Below are 16,251 nucleotides of genomic sequence, written 5' to 3'. Positions count from 1 at the left end.
AGTGGAGAGGCGGTGACGGGTATTGCTGGGCGACGGGTGCTGCACTCCAGGGCATCCATCTGGTTGCAGTGATCGCCGGGTGCTGATGGGTAGGTAGGTGCTGCTGGTGGGTGCCCGCCGTTCCAGGGGCTGTCTGCCGGGCCGTTGGGCATCAGCAGGTGGCGTCTGGAGGAGTCCAGCTGGGTCCTTGGGGGGGTGCAGCTGCACTGCGTCTGCACTGCGTCTGACAGCGCTTCCAGGGAGGAACTGGATGGCCACGACGCGTCTCGCTGGAACATAAACATGCTTGGTCCCCTTCTTTCTCCTCTTTGTCCGTCTTCACGTCTAGAATCCTCCTCCATCGTGTCCCTCGGAATTGTCTACCAGAATCGTCTACTGCCACCGACGCGGGCTTCCATTGACGAAACAAGCAAAGCAACGACGGCCACTAATACAACTCAGACCAACAAAGAGCGAGCACCAACACCCCGGCAACACACACCAACGCCAAGTCGGCAACCACTAGGCTGGGACTCCCCAGAAAATCAAGCTAGGACTCTCCAACCAAGAGTCCAACAGGAGAACTAACAGGAGCCCTAACAAGAGCTCTCCCCCCTTTTTTTTTGCTACGGTTTTTTTTTAATATCGGGCGGCGAGTCGGCGACTGCGTGGGGTGGTTTAATCACCTAATACCTACCGCGTGGTGGCCAGTGGTTATTAGGGGCGGGGAGTAAACAAATGAGACAGGGTCCTCTGCGGATAGCCTGGAATCCTGGATCACTGGAGGCAATTTTGCGCCAAGGGGCAGCAGATCCGCAGCTGGGCCAACGACGGGCAACGGCACCACCTGAAGTGTCCCTGGCGAGTCCCTGTCTCCCTGACGGCCTGTCCCTAGCGGGAACAACCCGACGTTTGATCGGTTTTAGGAGAACGACCCGCTGCCGCGCCACACTCCCAAGATGGCTTCCACTGTAACATCTACAACCACCACCACCACCACCACCACTGGTTCGTCCACCACTCCCTACCTTCGGCCTTCGCGACCCAAAACTCCCACCAGGCCGCGACTGCGCAGACCCTCGGCCACCGCGTCCACCCCCAACCTAAACTCGGCCTACGCATCCCAGGCCCGCGACGCCCCTCCTGTCCCTCCCCTGCCGCTTCCGCTCCCGCGCAAATCGTCCTTTGCTGCTCTCACCCAGAGCTCCCTCGCCAGCATCCCCGATGTCAGCGAGACTTACACCTACGACTCTGTTCTGAGCGAACGTCCCAGCTCGCGCATCAGCATGTTTCCCACAACCCCTGGGAGGCCCACCGCCGACGATGTCAGGGTGGGCGACACCGTCGACGTCCCCGGCCCCATGCAAGGCGTCGTGCGCTTCGTCGGCTCTGTCCAGGGCAAGAAGGGCACCTTTGCTGGTGTCGAGCTTCACCCCGACTATGCCGCGCGCGGGAAGAATAGCGGCGATGTTGACGGGTAAGCTGCGTGTGCACAACCCCCGGGTCCCTAGCAGAGCTAACCCCATCTCTCTGTAGAATCTCCTATTTCGTAACCTCGATTCCCGGCGCTGGAATCTTCCTGCCCATCGCAAAGGCCGTCCGGAGCCGCGACTCCTACCCCATGACGCCCAGCACCTCGGGACTCAGGACTGGCTCACAAAACTCGACCAACTTCACTCCTCCCACCCCTGGCCTGCCCAAGTTCAGTGCCTCCATTGGGCCCGGCTTCCGAGCTCCCAGCCCACAAGGCAAGCGTAACAACGCTGGGCCCAGGACGTCCCTCCCTCGCCCCGACTCTCCTGTGCGCCGAACCGCGATGACTCCCGGGCCCCGACCTTCTATCGGCACTCCGGCAAAGGGATCACGTTATGGCGGCGGCAGCCCCACCAATCGCTTTGCGCAAAGCGTGCGTGGAACGGCCGGTGATCCTAGCAAGAGGCCGTCGCACCTGGAGCGCAAACCCAGCATGCCGATACGGAGTGTATCCGCTCTGGGTTTCGACGACGACTCCACCCCCATGGGCCAGCCGCGATCCAAGGCCAACAACGGCAGTATCGGATCAGTCTCGTCGTTTAGCAGCAAGGTTCGGCCGGCATCCCGTGCCAACGGGATCAACGATGCCGAGGTCGAGCGTCTTCGGGCACAGCTCGAGGAGCGAGAGCGGCAGCTTAATGACCAATCGAAAACCCTCAACGAAATGGAGAGCAGCCTGACGGAACTCCAATCTCTTATGGAGAGTGCGGATGGTTTCAGGGGCGGCAGGAACAGCGAGTTTGACGACAAGGACACGGTTCAGCTTCGGAATCTTCTGCGGGATAAGAATGAAAAGATCGCCATGCTCACGTCAGAGTTTGATGCTCATCGAGCAGACTTCCGCAGCACCATCGACGCTCTCGAGATGGCCAGCACTGAAACCGAGCGGGTGTACGAGAAGCGCATAGAAGAACTCATGGTCGATATCCGAGAACTGGAGTCGAGAAACATGGACGTTGAGTCCGTGGCGACCCAGCTGAGGCAGCTTGAGGAGCTGGTCCAGGAGCTCGAGGAGGGTCTGGAGGACGCGCGCAGGGGAGAGGCCGAAGCCCGTGGGGAAGTCGAGTTCCTGCGAGGCGAAGTTGAGAGAACCAGGACCGAGCTGCGCCGAGAACGGGAAAAGGCTGGACCCAACCCCAGCATGAGCGACAAGGGTATCTCGTCAAAGGAGTTGGAGCAGAAGGACGACGAGATTAGAGGTCTCAAGGCCATCATCCACTCACTCAGCCGCGACTCTGAGGAACGGGCACCGCTAAGGGGGAGACGCGAATCACTCATCCCAGGCGATGTGATTGAGCACAAAATTGCTCGTGACAACTTAGAGAGGCAAGTCGCCGAGCTGCAGGGGATCCTGGAGCAAAAGAGCACTCGGGAGGAGGAACTAGAGCGGGAACTCGATGGGCTTCGGGGGGCTGCCAATCCTCACCGGTCGTCCCTGAGGGACTCTCGGGACACGGTTGTCCTGGCTCGTGCTCATGAAACCCGCTCCCCGGAGGCGGTTCACAAGCGGGGTGCAACTCTCGACCCTATGGCCGAGAGCGATGCCCATTCGAGTGCTACCGAGAATAGCACTCTCTGGTGCGAGATTTGCGAGGCCAGCGGCCACGACATCTTGACCTGCACCAACATGTTTGGTCCCGACGGCGGCAAGACCAATGGCAACAGCCACGCACCAGACAACAACAAGTCCCGCGACAACCTCCGACCTCACGGTGACGATGATGCACATCCCGCCCCTCTGTCCCCCGCCAGGTCCAAGAGCCCCCTGGCCACCCCCACTGTCAAAATCCTCCCAAACCCGATGGACTCTGGGCCCGTCGCGGGTAAGGAGAGTGGCATCATGGACCCCGAGAAGTGGTGCGCCGTGTGCGAGCGGGATGGGCACGACAGCGTGGACTGCCCGTTTGAGGATGCTTTCTAAAAAGTGTCTTAGTCTTGTCTTCATGATACCTTCTCTCTTGTCCAGGGGCAGCGACTGCAGTGCCTTCCGGAGCGAAAGAAAGACTATGCTTGGTGTACAAGGCGTGATGACACCGCCTATGCGTGTGCTTTTTTCCTTCTTGACGGCATCGTTTAGCTAGGCATGAGCGATACCATTGGCCTCCTTTTTTTTCCCTGTATAGTCTCCGGGTTCTTCCCTTTCTAGGGGTCGATAACTCGATTCGGGTAGAGTCCTGTAATACCACCATATATGATTTACTCATGCATTTTTACCGATTCTATGAATAGCCTTAAACACCGGCTTCCACGCCCGGGTGTGCTTGTTGTGTCCTGACTTGGGGGGCGACATCTCGAGTCATTCCAAAGTTGCTTCGTAAGATCAAGAGCTTACTCTACTACGGATACATAGTACTACTATCCGTTAGTACTCGTAGTAAGCATTGCTATCAAGGTTTCTAGTAGATACTAGAACTACTAGTATGCTAGTCCATGCAGTACTAGGTTACACAATGATACGGGTAATAGCGCAACACTACCTTCTCGAAGATACCCCGAGACAGGAGGACCTCACGAGAATCACACCGTCCCATTGTCTACCGCTAGGGCCTCTGAGAGAGTCAGCTGTTGCCTGCCTTGACCGGCTCGAATCTTCGAGCTGATGACGGAGGGCTTCTGGGGGCGGCTCGTGGCCCAGGTCCCCAACCAGTGGGGAAAGATTGGGTCTGAAAGATTCTGAAGCTACGCTAGAATGTTAAGGTGGTACGGGGCACGACTCCAACAAGTGCGTCATGGCACCGCTGCACCGCCGTTCAGCCTCCAGGCTTGGCCTGTTCCTGCAATTCCCTCGATTCCAGGGCACCAGACAATCCAGCTTAGCGGTGCTTGCCTTCCAAGGTTTCTCCTCTACCCGCTGTGGTGCAGCCCGGCGTCCGCTGGACGGTGCATTGGCCCGCGGGCCCTAGCGCTCCAGCTACCTAGTCAGTCAAGTTGCGCACTATCAGGGGCCGCCACAATGTCGACCTTCTTCGATGCCATTCCATGAGGCACCACAGCTTTGGTGCGACCCTGCAGCAACCAGCCAACCACCATTTGGCCTCCTCCCACTGGGAGTCTGAAAAGCTCACTGTTACGAGATCGCTTTGCATCTATTCCTCCAAAAACCTCTTGACTGGTCTTCTCAAAAGCAATTCCATCCTGGCCTCTGCCTGTCCTTCTTCTTCTTCCCACCCCGCCTCAAAAATTCCGAGTTTCCGGTAGTCTTCTCGCCCCCCCTTGGCGCCCGCAGTAGCGCTCCCAAAACCGTGCTCCAGTGCTCCACCACCAAAAAGAGACCGTCGTCAGCTAGGTCCCGACTTCTCGAAATTTCTCGCAGCCCCGCGCCAGACATCGGGATACTAGCACGAGACATCGCGGCAGACGTTGGCTTGCTAAATCTACCACCTGTGCGCCTCCGGTGTAAAGGTTCGTTGTCCTCGTCAAACTCCATCCCTTCCCTCGCGAGACCTGCCACCGCCCTACGGCATTCACGTCGCTATACCGCCCGAGAACCACCCACCCACTGACTAATCCCTGTCAGAAGCAGACGCTCGCTTGCCTTTCAGCCTCGTCCACCAGCGCGACCCTCCCTTCTTCCTCTTTTCTCTCCCAGTAATCCGACGTTCGTCGACACAGTAGCAACCATGGTTAAGGAAACAAAATACTACGACACCCTGGGTGTATGTTGCCCCCATCTGACTGCAAGTTGTTGCTTCCAAGCGCTGACCCGGCCCTCAGGTCTCCCCCACAGCCACCGAGGCCGAATTGAAGAAGGCCTACAAGGTGAACGCTCTGAAGTACCATCCTGGTATGTCTACGCCTGGTTTCCCCCCTTCAGCGCAGCGCCTTCTCATTCTAACATCTCTCTCACACAGACAAGAACGCCCACAACCCCGAAGCCGAAGATAAGTTCAAGGAGGTCTCCCACGCCTACGAAGTCCTATCCGACTCCCAGAAGCGCCAAGTATACGACCAGTATGGTGAGGCCGGCCTGGAAGGAGGTGCTGGTGGCGGCGGCATGGCCGCCGAGGACCTGTTCGCGCAGTTCTTCGGCGGTGGTGGTGGCTTCGGCGGCATGGGCGGCATGTTTGGTGGTATGAACAACCGCGGCCCTCCCAAGGCCCGCACCATCCACCACACGCACAGGGTCGCCCTCGAGGACATCTACCGCGGGAAGATCTCTAAGCTGGCTCTCCAGCGGTCCATCATCTGCCCCAAGTGCTCCGGCATCGGCGGCAAGGAGGGCGCGGTCAAGAAGTGCACGGGCTGTGACGGCCAGGGCATGAAGACCATGATGCGCCAGATGGGCCCCATGATCCAGCGCTTCCAGACCGTCTGCCCCGACTGCAACGGAGAGGGCGAGATCATCAAGGACAAGGATAGGTGCAAGCAGTGCAACGGCAAGAAGACCATTGTCGACCGCAAGGTCCTCCACGTCCACGTCGACAAGGGCGTCCGCAGCGGCACTCGCGTCGAGTTCAAGGGCGAGGGTGACCAAGCCCCCGGCATCCAAGCCGGCGACGTCGTCTTTGAGATCGAGGAGAAGCCCCACGCTCGCTTCACCCGCAAGGAGGATGATCTGCTGTACAACTGCGACATTGAGCTCGTGACTGCCCTGGCCGGTGGCACCATCTACATCGAGCACCTCGACGACCGCTGGCTCAGCGTCGACATTCTGCCGGGCGAGGCTATCGCTCAGGGTAAGTGACACTTCCTGGAATTTTTTCTTCTTCTTCTAGTCTAGACACAGCTGGCTGACCTTTTTCTTTTTTTAAACAGATGCCGTCAAGATGATCCGTGGGCAGGGTATGCCGTCTCCCCGCCACCACGACTTTGGCAACATGTACGTCCGCTTCAACGTCAAGTTCCCCGAGAAGAACTGGACGGAGGATCCCGCGGCCTTTGAGGCCCTTAGGAAGTACCTGCCTTCTCCCTCCGTTCAGAACATCCCTCCTGCCGAGGCCATGACCGAGCCGGCCGACCTGGAAGATATGGACAGCTCGTCGCAGAACCGCGTCTTCAACAACGGCGGCATGGAGGAGGACGATGAGGACGGTCACCCCGGAGGCGAGCGCGTTCAGTGCGCGTCGCAGTAAAGCGTTCAGTGCGCGTCGCAGTAAAGCGTTCCGCGATTGGGGATTTGGGGATATACGGAGCTCCGTCACGCTATGAGGGTGCGCAATCAGACGGATTGTTCTATCCAGCCAGGCGGGCTCTTGGCTTATTGCATCACATCAAACCGCTCCCGGCGGGTGGCTGCGGACCAGCCTGGCTGATGCTTTAGTTTGTATTTGACAGCGACACTTTCAACCTGTCTTATTGATACCACTGGTGAGATCAGCCGGGGCTTCAAGTGACCTCCGATACCAGAGCGCAAAGGTAGCGGGGACAACAGTGGGGGAGAGGGAGGAATACGGTTATGGTATTCGGCCGAGGCACGTGAGGATCCCGATGGCCGAACGTGAGGCTTTGCAGGGTCGGCGTTTAGAGGATATAGACGATTCGATGAGTTTGAGTTAGTTGCAGACGTAGATTATGAAATTTATGATGTTTGCGCAAACTTGTGGTATTCTGGCCCATCCCAAATGTAGATGTGGTAGGTACCTTAGTACTACGAGGTTTGGAGTGTATTACTCCGTGCTGCCCGAGGATGTCTATCCCCCACAATATTCCCGGATGGGAGAATCACAGGCTGGTTGTGCATATAGGTATCGTCAAGGGATCCTCTGCTGTAACACTCAAGGCCACACGCTGGTCCAGCTGGATCACTTTGGTAGCAACCCCAAACGGTTTGATACTGAAGCTACATGATATTTAGTTAGTGTACGAATACTACTCCGTACACGTGTAGAAGACGTTCACGGCAAAACTAGGGATGGCTTGGCAGAGGTGCAGGGTAGCAGTTGTAATCACGCGGGCGCTGATTGGCTGAATGGTGCCGAGGGCCAGCCGAAGCATCCACATCGGAAGGAGGAAAGCACGAGCAATTGGAATCTCTGCGCAAGTTGGATGCTGAAATCATCGATCGGCCTCCATCCGTCAACCACCTCCCACTGCCGACTTGACCTGCGGATGCAGCTTGCTGGTGACTGCGAATTCTGCTGACAATGGCTTCTTCCATGGCACTGAGGCGACTGGCCGCCGGCTCCTCTGTGCGTATAATCCCTCTCGTCTCCCACGCCTCTCCTTCTTTCTCGCCCGTCCCGTCCCCTCCGCGACACGTGGGAGGAGGCGGAGATTCTACCGAGGATTCGAGCTGACCCGACGCAGTTTTCGCGGCTGGCCAGCAGCCAGAGCAGGACATTCTCGACGACGCGACCTGTTTGTGAGTCTCCCCCCGCCGTGACGATGGAATGAATGCCGGGAGCGGCTATTGATGGCCGCCCGGGGCGAAGGGAACCGCTGCTAACGTATGTGCCTCGGTGAACAGCTCGCGTGATCGCCAACGGCCCTCTGCGGGCAAAGGAGGCCTCGCCCTTTGTGAGCAACAAGTACCCCGTCATTGTACGTCTGCAATCCCTTGCCAGCATGACGAGAAACACCCCCCGATTGACCGGATCTGCAGGACCACGAGTACGATGCCCTCGTCGTCGGTGCCGGCGGCTCCGGCCTCCGCGCTGCCTTCGGTCTTGCCGAGGCTGGCTTCAACACTGCCTGTATCTCCAAGCTCTTCCCCACGCGAAGCCACACCGTCGCCGCCCAGGGCGGCATCAATGCCGCGCTCGGAAACATGCACGAGGATGACTGGAGGTGGCACATGTACGACACCGTCAAGGGCTCCGACTGGCTTGGTGACCAGGACGCCATCCACTACATGACCCGCGAGGCCCCTGCCTCCATTGTCGAGCTTGAGAACTACGGCTGCCCCTTCTCCCGTACCGAGGACGGCAAGATGTGAGTTGGACTGAATATGGCGACGATGACGACCATGATGATGGGGATCCGGTGACTGACAAAAAAACGCAGCTACCAGCGTGCCTTCGGTGGTCAGTCGCAAAAGTATGGCAAGGGTGGCCAGGCCTACCGTTGCTGCGCCGCCGCCGACCGTACCGGCCACGCTCTCCTGCACACCCTCTACGGCCAGTCTCTCCGCCACAACACCAACTACTTCATCGAGTACTTCGCTCTGGACCTGATCATGGAGGACGGTGAGTGCCGCGGTGTCCTGGCCTACAACCAGGAGGACGGCACTCTGCACCGCTTCCTGGCCAACCACACTGTCCTGGCCACCGGTGGCTACGGCCGTGCCTACTTCAGCTGCACGTCGGCGCACACCTGCACTGGTGACGGCATGGCCATGGTTGCCCGTGCCGGTCTCCCCAACCAGGATCTCGAGTTCGTCCAGTTCCACCCTACCGGTATCTACGGCGCCGGCTGCCTCATCACCGAGGGTGCCCGTGGTGAGGGTGGCTACCTGCTTAACTCGGAGGGTGAGCGCTTCATGGAGCGTTATGCCCCCACCGCCAAGGATCTCGCCTCGCGCGACGTCGTTTCCCGCTCGATGACGATGGAGATCCGCGACGGCCGTGGTGTCGGTGCTGAGAAGGATCACATCTACCTCCAGCTGAGCCATCTGCCCGCCGAGGTCCTGGCTGAGCGCCTGCCTGGTATCTCCGAGACTGCCGGTATCTTTGCCGGTGTCGACGTCCGCAAGCAGCCCATCCCCGTCCTGCCCACCGTCCACTACAACATGGGTGGTATCCCCACCCGCTACACTGGTGAGGTTCTCACCGTCGACGAGAACGGTCAGGACAAGGTTGTCCCTGGTCTGTTCGCTTGCGGTGAGGCTGCCTGCGTGTCTGTCCACGGTGCTAACCGTCTGGGTGCCAACTCCCTGCTGGATCTTGTCGTCTTTGGCCGTGCCGTCTCGCACACCATCCGTGACAACTTCAACCCCGGCGACAAGCTGAAGCCCGTCGCGGCCGATGCCGGTGCCGAGCACATCGAGGTCCTGGACAAGGTCCGCACCTCTGACGGCCCCAGGACCACCGCCGAGGTCCGCCTGGCCATGCAGAAGGCCATGCAGACTGATGTCAGCGTCTTCCGCACCCAGGAGAGCTTGGACGAGGGTGTCCGCAAGATGAACGAGATCGACACCTGGTTCCCCGAGGTCGGCATCAAGGACCGCAGCATGATCTGGAACTCGGATCTCGTCGAGACCCTTGAGCTCCGCAACCTGCTGACCTGCGCGTAAGTTTCTCACCCTAGCTCTCCCTGGAGCACAGATTATGAGTGTGATACTGATGAGCAATGCACAGCACCCAAACCGCCACCTCCGCCGCCAACCGCAAGGAGTCGCGTGGTGCCCACGCCCGCGAGGACTACCCCGACCGTGACGACGAGAACTGGATGAAGCACACTCTCTCGTTCCAGAAGCAGCCCCACGGCAAGGTCGAGCTCGGCTACCGCAAGGTCATCTCCAACACCCTGGACGAGAACGAGTGCAAGCCCGTCCCTCCGTTCAAGCGTGTATACTAAACTGGTCATCCCCTTTATTTTGGGTCCCGCATATGATGAATAGAGTTGTCTAAAGATTCTGGTGTTGGGAATGGCTTTTGGGGGAGGGGAAGAAGTAAAAAAAAACAAGCAGAGAAATAATTTGTCTCATTTGTGGTCGCATGGGGGGTGTTTGCCTTATATATCCTAGTTGGACGGTCGCATTGGGGAGGAGGGGGGGATGTGTGGATGTTGGCGATGATGTATGTATTGGCTATGAGGCTAGCTGTAGGAAGAAAGTTTTTTGTCAAAGCATTGTATTTCTTGCACGCTGTAAATGAAAAGATCTACTGGTGAATCAAATGTTCTACTGTCCAGAAATACGAAGAATATGGTGCTAAATCGCTAAGACAACAAACAACATGGCTACGCTCGCTCATCGTAAATATACAAAATATGTCAAATATGTCACGTCGATCCAGGATTCCTCTACTGACCGACTCCTACCCTCCCGGCCGACAACGCCGGCCTGAGAAGTCAAGTCAAGTCAAGTCAAGTCGCCCTAATGATCCTGATATAGCTTCATGATCCCGGCCTTCATGTTGGTGATCTGGTTGCTCATCATGCGGTCCTTGTTCTCCAGCGCGGCCACGCGCTCCTGCAGCCGGGCGATGCGGGCGTCTTTGTCCCTGGCCGCGGCGCGCGCCGAGTCCCGCCCCAGGGCGACGCCGCGGGCCCTGCGGACGGACGTGGCGATGGAGGAGCGGACGGACTGCAGGACCGGGGGGGCGAGGTTGTGCGGGCGCAGGAGGGTCATGACCTCGTCGGTTGGGTCGTGGACGGCGTCGATGGCGCTGGGGCTGCTGGTGGGCGTGGGGGAGGAGGAGGAGGGGATGGTGGCGTTGGCGGTGGAGGGAGTGGTGGCGGCTGTGGTGGCGGTGGGTGGCTTGCTTGGGGTTTCGGGCGCCTCCTCAAAGGATACCGTCTTGTGGCGCTTGCTGGAACAGGATGCGGTGCTGGGGAAGAGGGTTCGTGCTGTGGAGGGCGTGGGCAGGCCGGTGAGGCTGTCGACGGTTCGGGAGGAGGTGGATGGCGTCTTTGGGTTGGGCTGGGCGGCGGTAGGCTTGGAGTTTGATGTAGATGCAGACGTGTCGGCCAGGGCGGCCATCTGCCTCTCGTCGTCGGAGTCCAGCTGGCCGAAGGAGTCGTCCCCGCTGCTGTCTTCTGATAGAGCATCACACTTTCTCTTGGACCCGGTGGGGCACGGCGTGTCGGCAACTGACTTCCCTTTGGAGGGCCGGCGATGATCGTCTCCACCGTCGCTGCTCGCTGTCATGTCGCCGTCGCTGTGGCTCCTCCTCCGGCGACCGGGGGTCACTTGCACACCGTACGATGTCAGCTGTCGCTGGGTAAAGCTAGGTCTCTTGGACCTCGGGGCCAGCTCCAGGTCCTCCTCATCATCACTGGCGGGCTGCGCACCGGGGAGGCCCGTCTCGCGCAGACGGGCCTTGTCCTCCCAGAGGAAGAAGTTGCAGGAGGGGCGGTCGGGGCATCTGTAGAACCACTGGCCCCAGGTGGGCTTGTCCTGGTCGCTGACCTGGAGGCGGGCGGCGCGCTGGCGGGGTCCACAGTTGCCTGTGGTGGCAAGAGGATAAAGTTAATGGTTTGAGATGAGACCAAAGATAGAAAGAGAGCGTGCGGCTTGGGAGGCTTGGAGAGGCTTGGGCGACTGAGGGGAAACTTACACCACCATTGGCCGTCCCGGAAGAGGCCGTCAAGACGCTGCCTCTGGGAGGGAGGCGTCTCGGGGTTGGAGGCGCGGCGCCTGGTGTTGCGACGGGGAGTTGTGGCCATGACGGGTTTATTCACCTTGGTACTCGTGTTAGGCGAGGGAGTCGATGATGAGATGATGAGGATGAGATGATGAGGATGAGGTGGGGGGAAGGGGCGGGGGATGGCGGGAGTAGCCGTCAACTCAGCCCCACCTATGAACAAGTGAGGCTGGATTCCCGTCTTCCCAACTACGTTTCCCCAACTCCAAGCCTCTACAGAGTACTACTAATAACATGGATGAAACTACGAGCGGATATGAATTGGATTAACACCATATACGTACAATCCGCGTGTCTCATCATCTGGCACACACGACCATGCACAGTGGATAATGGAAGTCCCATGAACCTGTGCTGATTCAAACTGGCGCCGCCCTATATAGTATATCCTCGTTGCTCCAGGATCTGGAGCACACCTTCATGGCCTGCCTCCTTGGCCCTCGATACTGGTGTATCTCCATTTCTATTCTTGACCGTGGGGTCAGCCCCGTTGGCAATCAACAGCCCCACGATGTCTTCGTAGCCACTCAAACACGGCCAGAAGATGGGCCCTTGACCATCCTCATCTAATGAGTTTTTGTTCACATCTTTCCTCGCCACCAGCAGCTCTACCACTTCTGTGTTTCCTTGAGCTGCAGCAGCCCATAGAGGTGTCTGAGACTGACTATCCTTCGTGTCTGGGGTCACTCCGTTGAGCAAGAGCTTTCGGATTGTCTCGGCGTCCCCTTCTTCGGCGGCGTCCCGGAATGCCGCGATCGCGTCCCACTCGTCCCAGTCTTTCTGAGGGTAGAGATGACGGAGGCTTTGGTGGAATATCTCAAGAATCCCGTAGTGGCCGTTGGCGGCAGCAGTAAGAACCACTTGCCCACTCATTGCTGCAGCTACTTCCTCTGGCCGCTCCTCTAGCAGCAGTTCTATCACCTCCTTACCGATATACCCATTATTTACTGCTGCTAGAACCACCTCGGCTGTGATCCGGACCTCGTCGCCCCTCTTCTCTAGTAGCAGTTCCATCACCTCCTTACCATCCTGATCCCTTACTGCTGCTAGAACCACCTCGGCTGTGATCTGGACCTCGTCGCCCCTCTTCTCTAGCAGTACCTCTAGCATATTATTAAAGCCCCACGAGTTCTCTGCTGCTGCTAGAACCACCTCGGCCGTGATCTGGACCTCGCCGCCCCTCTTCTCTAGCAGCAGTTCCATCACCTCCTCACCGTAATACATATTATTTACTGCTGCTAGAACCACCTCGGCCGTGATCTGGACCTCGCCGCCCCTCTTCTCTAGCAGCAGTTCTATCACCTCCTTACCGATATACCCATTATTTACTGCTGCTAGAACCACCTCGGCTGTGATCCGGACCTCGTCGCCCCTCTTCTCTAGTAGCAGTTCCATCACCTCCTTATCCTCTGCTGCTACCACAACTACCTCAGGCGTGATCTTGATCTCATCGCCCCTCTTCTCTAGCAGCAGCTCCATCATATCCTTATCCTCTGCTGCTACCACAACTACCTCAGGCGTGATCTTGATCTCATCGCCCCTCTTCTCTAGCAGCAGCTCCATCATATCCTTATCCCTTGCTGCCATCTCAACTACCTCAGGCGTGATCTGGACCTCGTCGCCCCTCTTCTCTAGAAGCAGCTCCATCATATCCTTATCCCTTGCTGCCATCTCAACTATCCTGGGCGTGATCTGGACCTCGTCGCCCCTCTTCGCTAGCAGCAGCTCCATCGACTCCTTATCCTCTGCTGCTGCCTCAACTACCATAGGTGTTATCTTGGCCTCGTTACCCCCCTTCTTTAGCAGCAGCTCCATCAACTCCTTATTTATTGCTGCTGCTACCTCAAGTACGATAGGTGTGATCTTGATCTCATCGCCCCTCTTTAGCAGCAGCTCTATCACCATATTGCTGTTATCCGCGCTCCTTGCTACGTCTCTGATCAACTGGTCTGTCATCTTGATTCTATTGGATGTGGGATGGTTTATCAGCTCGTTGAAAACTCCAGGGGCTAAACGGGCTGCTTCAATCAGCCAGCTGTCTTGGCACGTCTCTGAAAGATCGGGTGACGTCTGGTCCAGCAACAGTTTTGCTAGCCAAGCAATGTCGAAGCGTATGGCAATCTTAAAAATTGATTGCTTAGTCTGACGACTCTCTCTCCTCCTCCACCGGCCCCATAAAAACTCAGACCGCTTCGCATGTTTTAACCAGAGTCTTACTCTTGGCTCTTGAAGAATGCGTCTTAACTTCCCCTCGTCTCCCTTAATATCCTCTGGATTGTCGATATGCTTATACCAGAAATTTGACGCGTATTGGAAGTAAGAGTTCTCTGGGTACATGCCATGTATGTCCATATCTTGTGTGTCTAGGTCGTCAAAGGATAAGAAGGCCATGCATGCCTTCCCCAGTTCCACATCGGGATGTGGAAGTTGCTGCTGAATACCAAAGTCACCCCTCAAAAAGTCCCGTAATGACTGATGGATTAGATAAAGACGACCTCCGATGATGTCGACCAAGGTTCCTAGATTCTCTCGAATAGTATCGCTATCCAGAGAGGTCTTCTTATCACAGCACTCTGCCCAAGTTGAACCACCAGCCACCATAACAGCAGTGGCTGTCTCGATTTGTTTAAGAAAGAGCGGTTGCTTAGCATAGGTTATCCAAGCCAGAATGGCAACGTCGAGCTTGTCTTTTTGGGCGTTTTGGACGAGTTTCTTATATAACTCGTCAAGCTCTTGTGGCGTCGCCTCGATCGTCTCTTTAACTGTCTGCGCTGTGGGATACCGTATCTTTGAAACCCTTCTTAGTACGATGTTTATCCAAAGAAAAGTCCCGCCAGAACTCCGGAGAACAGATTCGCGAATGTCCCCTTTTAAGACCGTATATTTCTTAGGGAGTTGTTGTAGCCGTTCGTCAACGAATAGTTCAATGTCCGCGCTCCGAGACTGGAGAATCCGCTTCGTGTCGGGTAAAAAGGTCTCCACGGGGCCGTCTGGTCTACTGGTGCAGAACAGCTTCAGCCGGTACTCTTCGTGCCTCATCGAGTCTTGCAGCCTGGCCAAGAAATCGTCCATTTCCGAATCAGCATATACATCTAGGCCATCAATAACGCAGTAGATCCAATCATATGAACTCTTCCTGACTAGGTCATCGAATGTTCCCAAGAGCTCATCGAAGGAAGCCGAATAGAAACTTAGCCGGTCGGTCCGGAACCGATTAGGAAGGTTTTGAAACAGCTTCCTATCCTCGCAGAGCTGTACAATGAGGGCCCGTAAGACAGCCCGTGAGTTTCGGAAGTTTTCATCGTTCCTGATATTACAGAAATAGTAGATAAGCCTTAGTTTTCTATCTCCGATAGACTCGACGAGGTGGTCTACCACGAAGTTAGAGAGCACCGACTTTCCCTTCCCGGGGGGTCCAGTAACAAGGAGCGAGGCTGGTTTTGTCGAATCTCTCCACTCGTCAAAGTTCTCCTTACATAGGCTGTCGGCATCAGGGGTTATTTCGGATGGTCGATCCGATACCAGCCATTGAAGGGTCCCTTTGGCTGGTGTTGCAACTTTCTTGTCCTTTTTAAAGGCCCTGTAATCAGGCACGTTGAGGTCGTCCCAATGGCGCTTCTCATCGTCCGTAAGCTCTGGAAAAGATGTCAAATTTACTGTCAGCTGATCTATGCTACTGACACGTACTAGTGATGGATGAAAAGCGACCCTGAATAGTGCCCGGAGCACTGTCAACGAGCCTCCTCAGCGTATTCTGTACCCTGGCGTATATGTCATCCGTATGATTGGCAAATTTCACCAAGTCGGAATGGTTGGTTGACAGCGGCTGTCTATCACCGAGCTCGTCATTGAAGCCAATGCGACATGCTGATTCCTGGGTCACCATGAAGCAAGGTTTCCCGTCTCTTGAAAGTGTACCATCTTCCATCTATGCATGTATATCATTAGCAAGAATTTTCCGAGTTTCTTGCCACGGACGGCGGGAAAACGGGTACAAACTGACCGTCCTTAAGGTGGGAGTTGTCTTCTTCTCGTAATACGCTACGATCTCAAATGGCGGGCTCTGCTTTTTGCAGCAGCGGATGAAGTTGTTCTGCAGCGTTCTGAGGTACGATCCTGGCTCCGAATGGCTATCCACCTCCAGATCTGCAATCAGCTGTGCGTTTAGCTGCCTACGGGCAGAGGTGATGTCTCTCAGTCTCCCTTGCTTTAGCCCGAGGTTCGGGACGCCAAAGAACACGAGGCCGTATGACGATCTGAAGAAGTCATTGGTCTCTATATGGTAATCATGAGACATTACTAGGGCCTATCGAGTAGTTAGTGACCTAGGTAGGAGGAGGACGGGCGAAGGGGTGGTGCGTACTTCTTTGATGAGGAGGCCCCCTAGGCTGTGGCCGATAAAGATGATGGGCCTACGGGTTGTCTAGAAAAGGTCACTAGCTGAGGTATGCCATCAGGGACTTGGGTATTACCTGTGTTGCTTCCCGGAAAACCT

At 56.8% G+C, this 16,251-nt stretch overlaps 5 protein-coding genes across 5 annotated transcripts; 3 read left to right on the top strand and 2 right to left on the bottom strand.

The window, feature by feature from the left end:
• Positions 1–938: 938 nt before the first annotated feature.
• On the top strand, positions 939–3,433 carry ACO1O0_000958 (uncharacterized protein; the record flags this gene model as incomplete). Its single annotated transcript, XM_083190454.1, has 2 exons — positions 939–1,456; positions 1,516–3,433. 2 exons carry the CDS (start codon positions 939–941, stop codon positions 3,431–3,433), a joined length of 2,436 nt encoding a protein of 811 aa, XP_083054313.1.
• Positions 3,434–5,132: 1,699 nt separating this feature from the next.
• YDJ1 (type I HSP40 co-chaperone YDJ1) lies at positions 5,133–6,584 on the top strand (the record flags this gene model as incomplete). The annotated part of the gene is made up of 4 exons (XM_083190453.1): positions 5,133–5,168; positions 5,227–5,296; positions 5,364–6,188; positions 6,268–6,584. The coding sequence occupies 4 exons, from the start codon at positions 5,133–5,135 to the stop codon at positions 6,582–6,584; spliced, it is 1,248 nt and encodes a 415-aa protein (XP_083054312.1).
• A 1,011-nt stretch (positions 6,585–7,595) lies between these two features.
• On the top strand, positions 7,596–9,966 carry SDH1 (FAD binding domain-containing protein; the record flags this gene model as incomplete). The annotated part of the gene is made up of 6 exons (XM_083190452.1): positions 7,596–7,640; positions 7,759–7,813; positions 7,919–7,992; positions 8,054–8,382; positions 8,455–9,678; positions 9,747–9,966. 6 exons carry the CDS (start codon positions 7,596–7,598, stop codon positions 9,964–9,966), a joined length of 1,947 nt encoding a protein of 648 aa, XP_083054311.1.
• A 520-nt stretch (positions 9,967–10,486) lies between these two features.
• On the bottom strand, positions 10,487–11,778 carry ACO1O0_000955 (uncharacterized protein; the record flags this gene model as incomplete). Its single annotated transcript, XM_083190451.1, has 2 exons — positions 10,487–11,559; positions 11,670–11,778. The coding sequence occupies 2 exons, from the start codon at positions 11,776–11,778 to the stop codon at positions 10,487–10,489; spliced, it is 1,182 nt and encodes a 393-aa protein (XP_083054310.1).
• A 353-nt stretch (positions 11,779–12,131) lies between these two features.
• On the bottom strand, positions 12,132–15,642 carry ACO1O0_000954 (ankyrin repeat domain-containing protein; the record flags this gene model as incomplete). Its single annotated transcript, XM_083190450.1, has 2 exons — positions 12,132–15,391; positions 15,444–15,642. 2 exons carry the CDS (start codon positions 15,640–15,642, stop codon positions 12,132–12,134), a joined length of 3,459 nt encoding a protein of 1,152 aa, XP_083054309.1.
• Between the last annotated feature and the right edge of the window lie 609 nt (positions 15,643–16,251).

Source organism: Amphichorda felina (genome assembly GCF_050947745.1).
Source record: "Amphichorda felina strain 45539 chromosome Unknown scaffold_1, whole genome shotgun sequence".
NCBI lineage: Eukaryota > Fungi > Ascomycota > Sordariomycetes > Hypocreales > Bionectriaceae > Amphichorda > Amphichorda felina.
The sequence above is the reverse complement of the archived record's forward strand: the minus strand, read 5'-3'. Positions and strand labels throughout refer to the sequence as shown.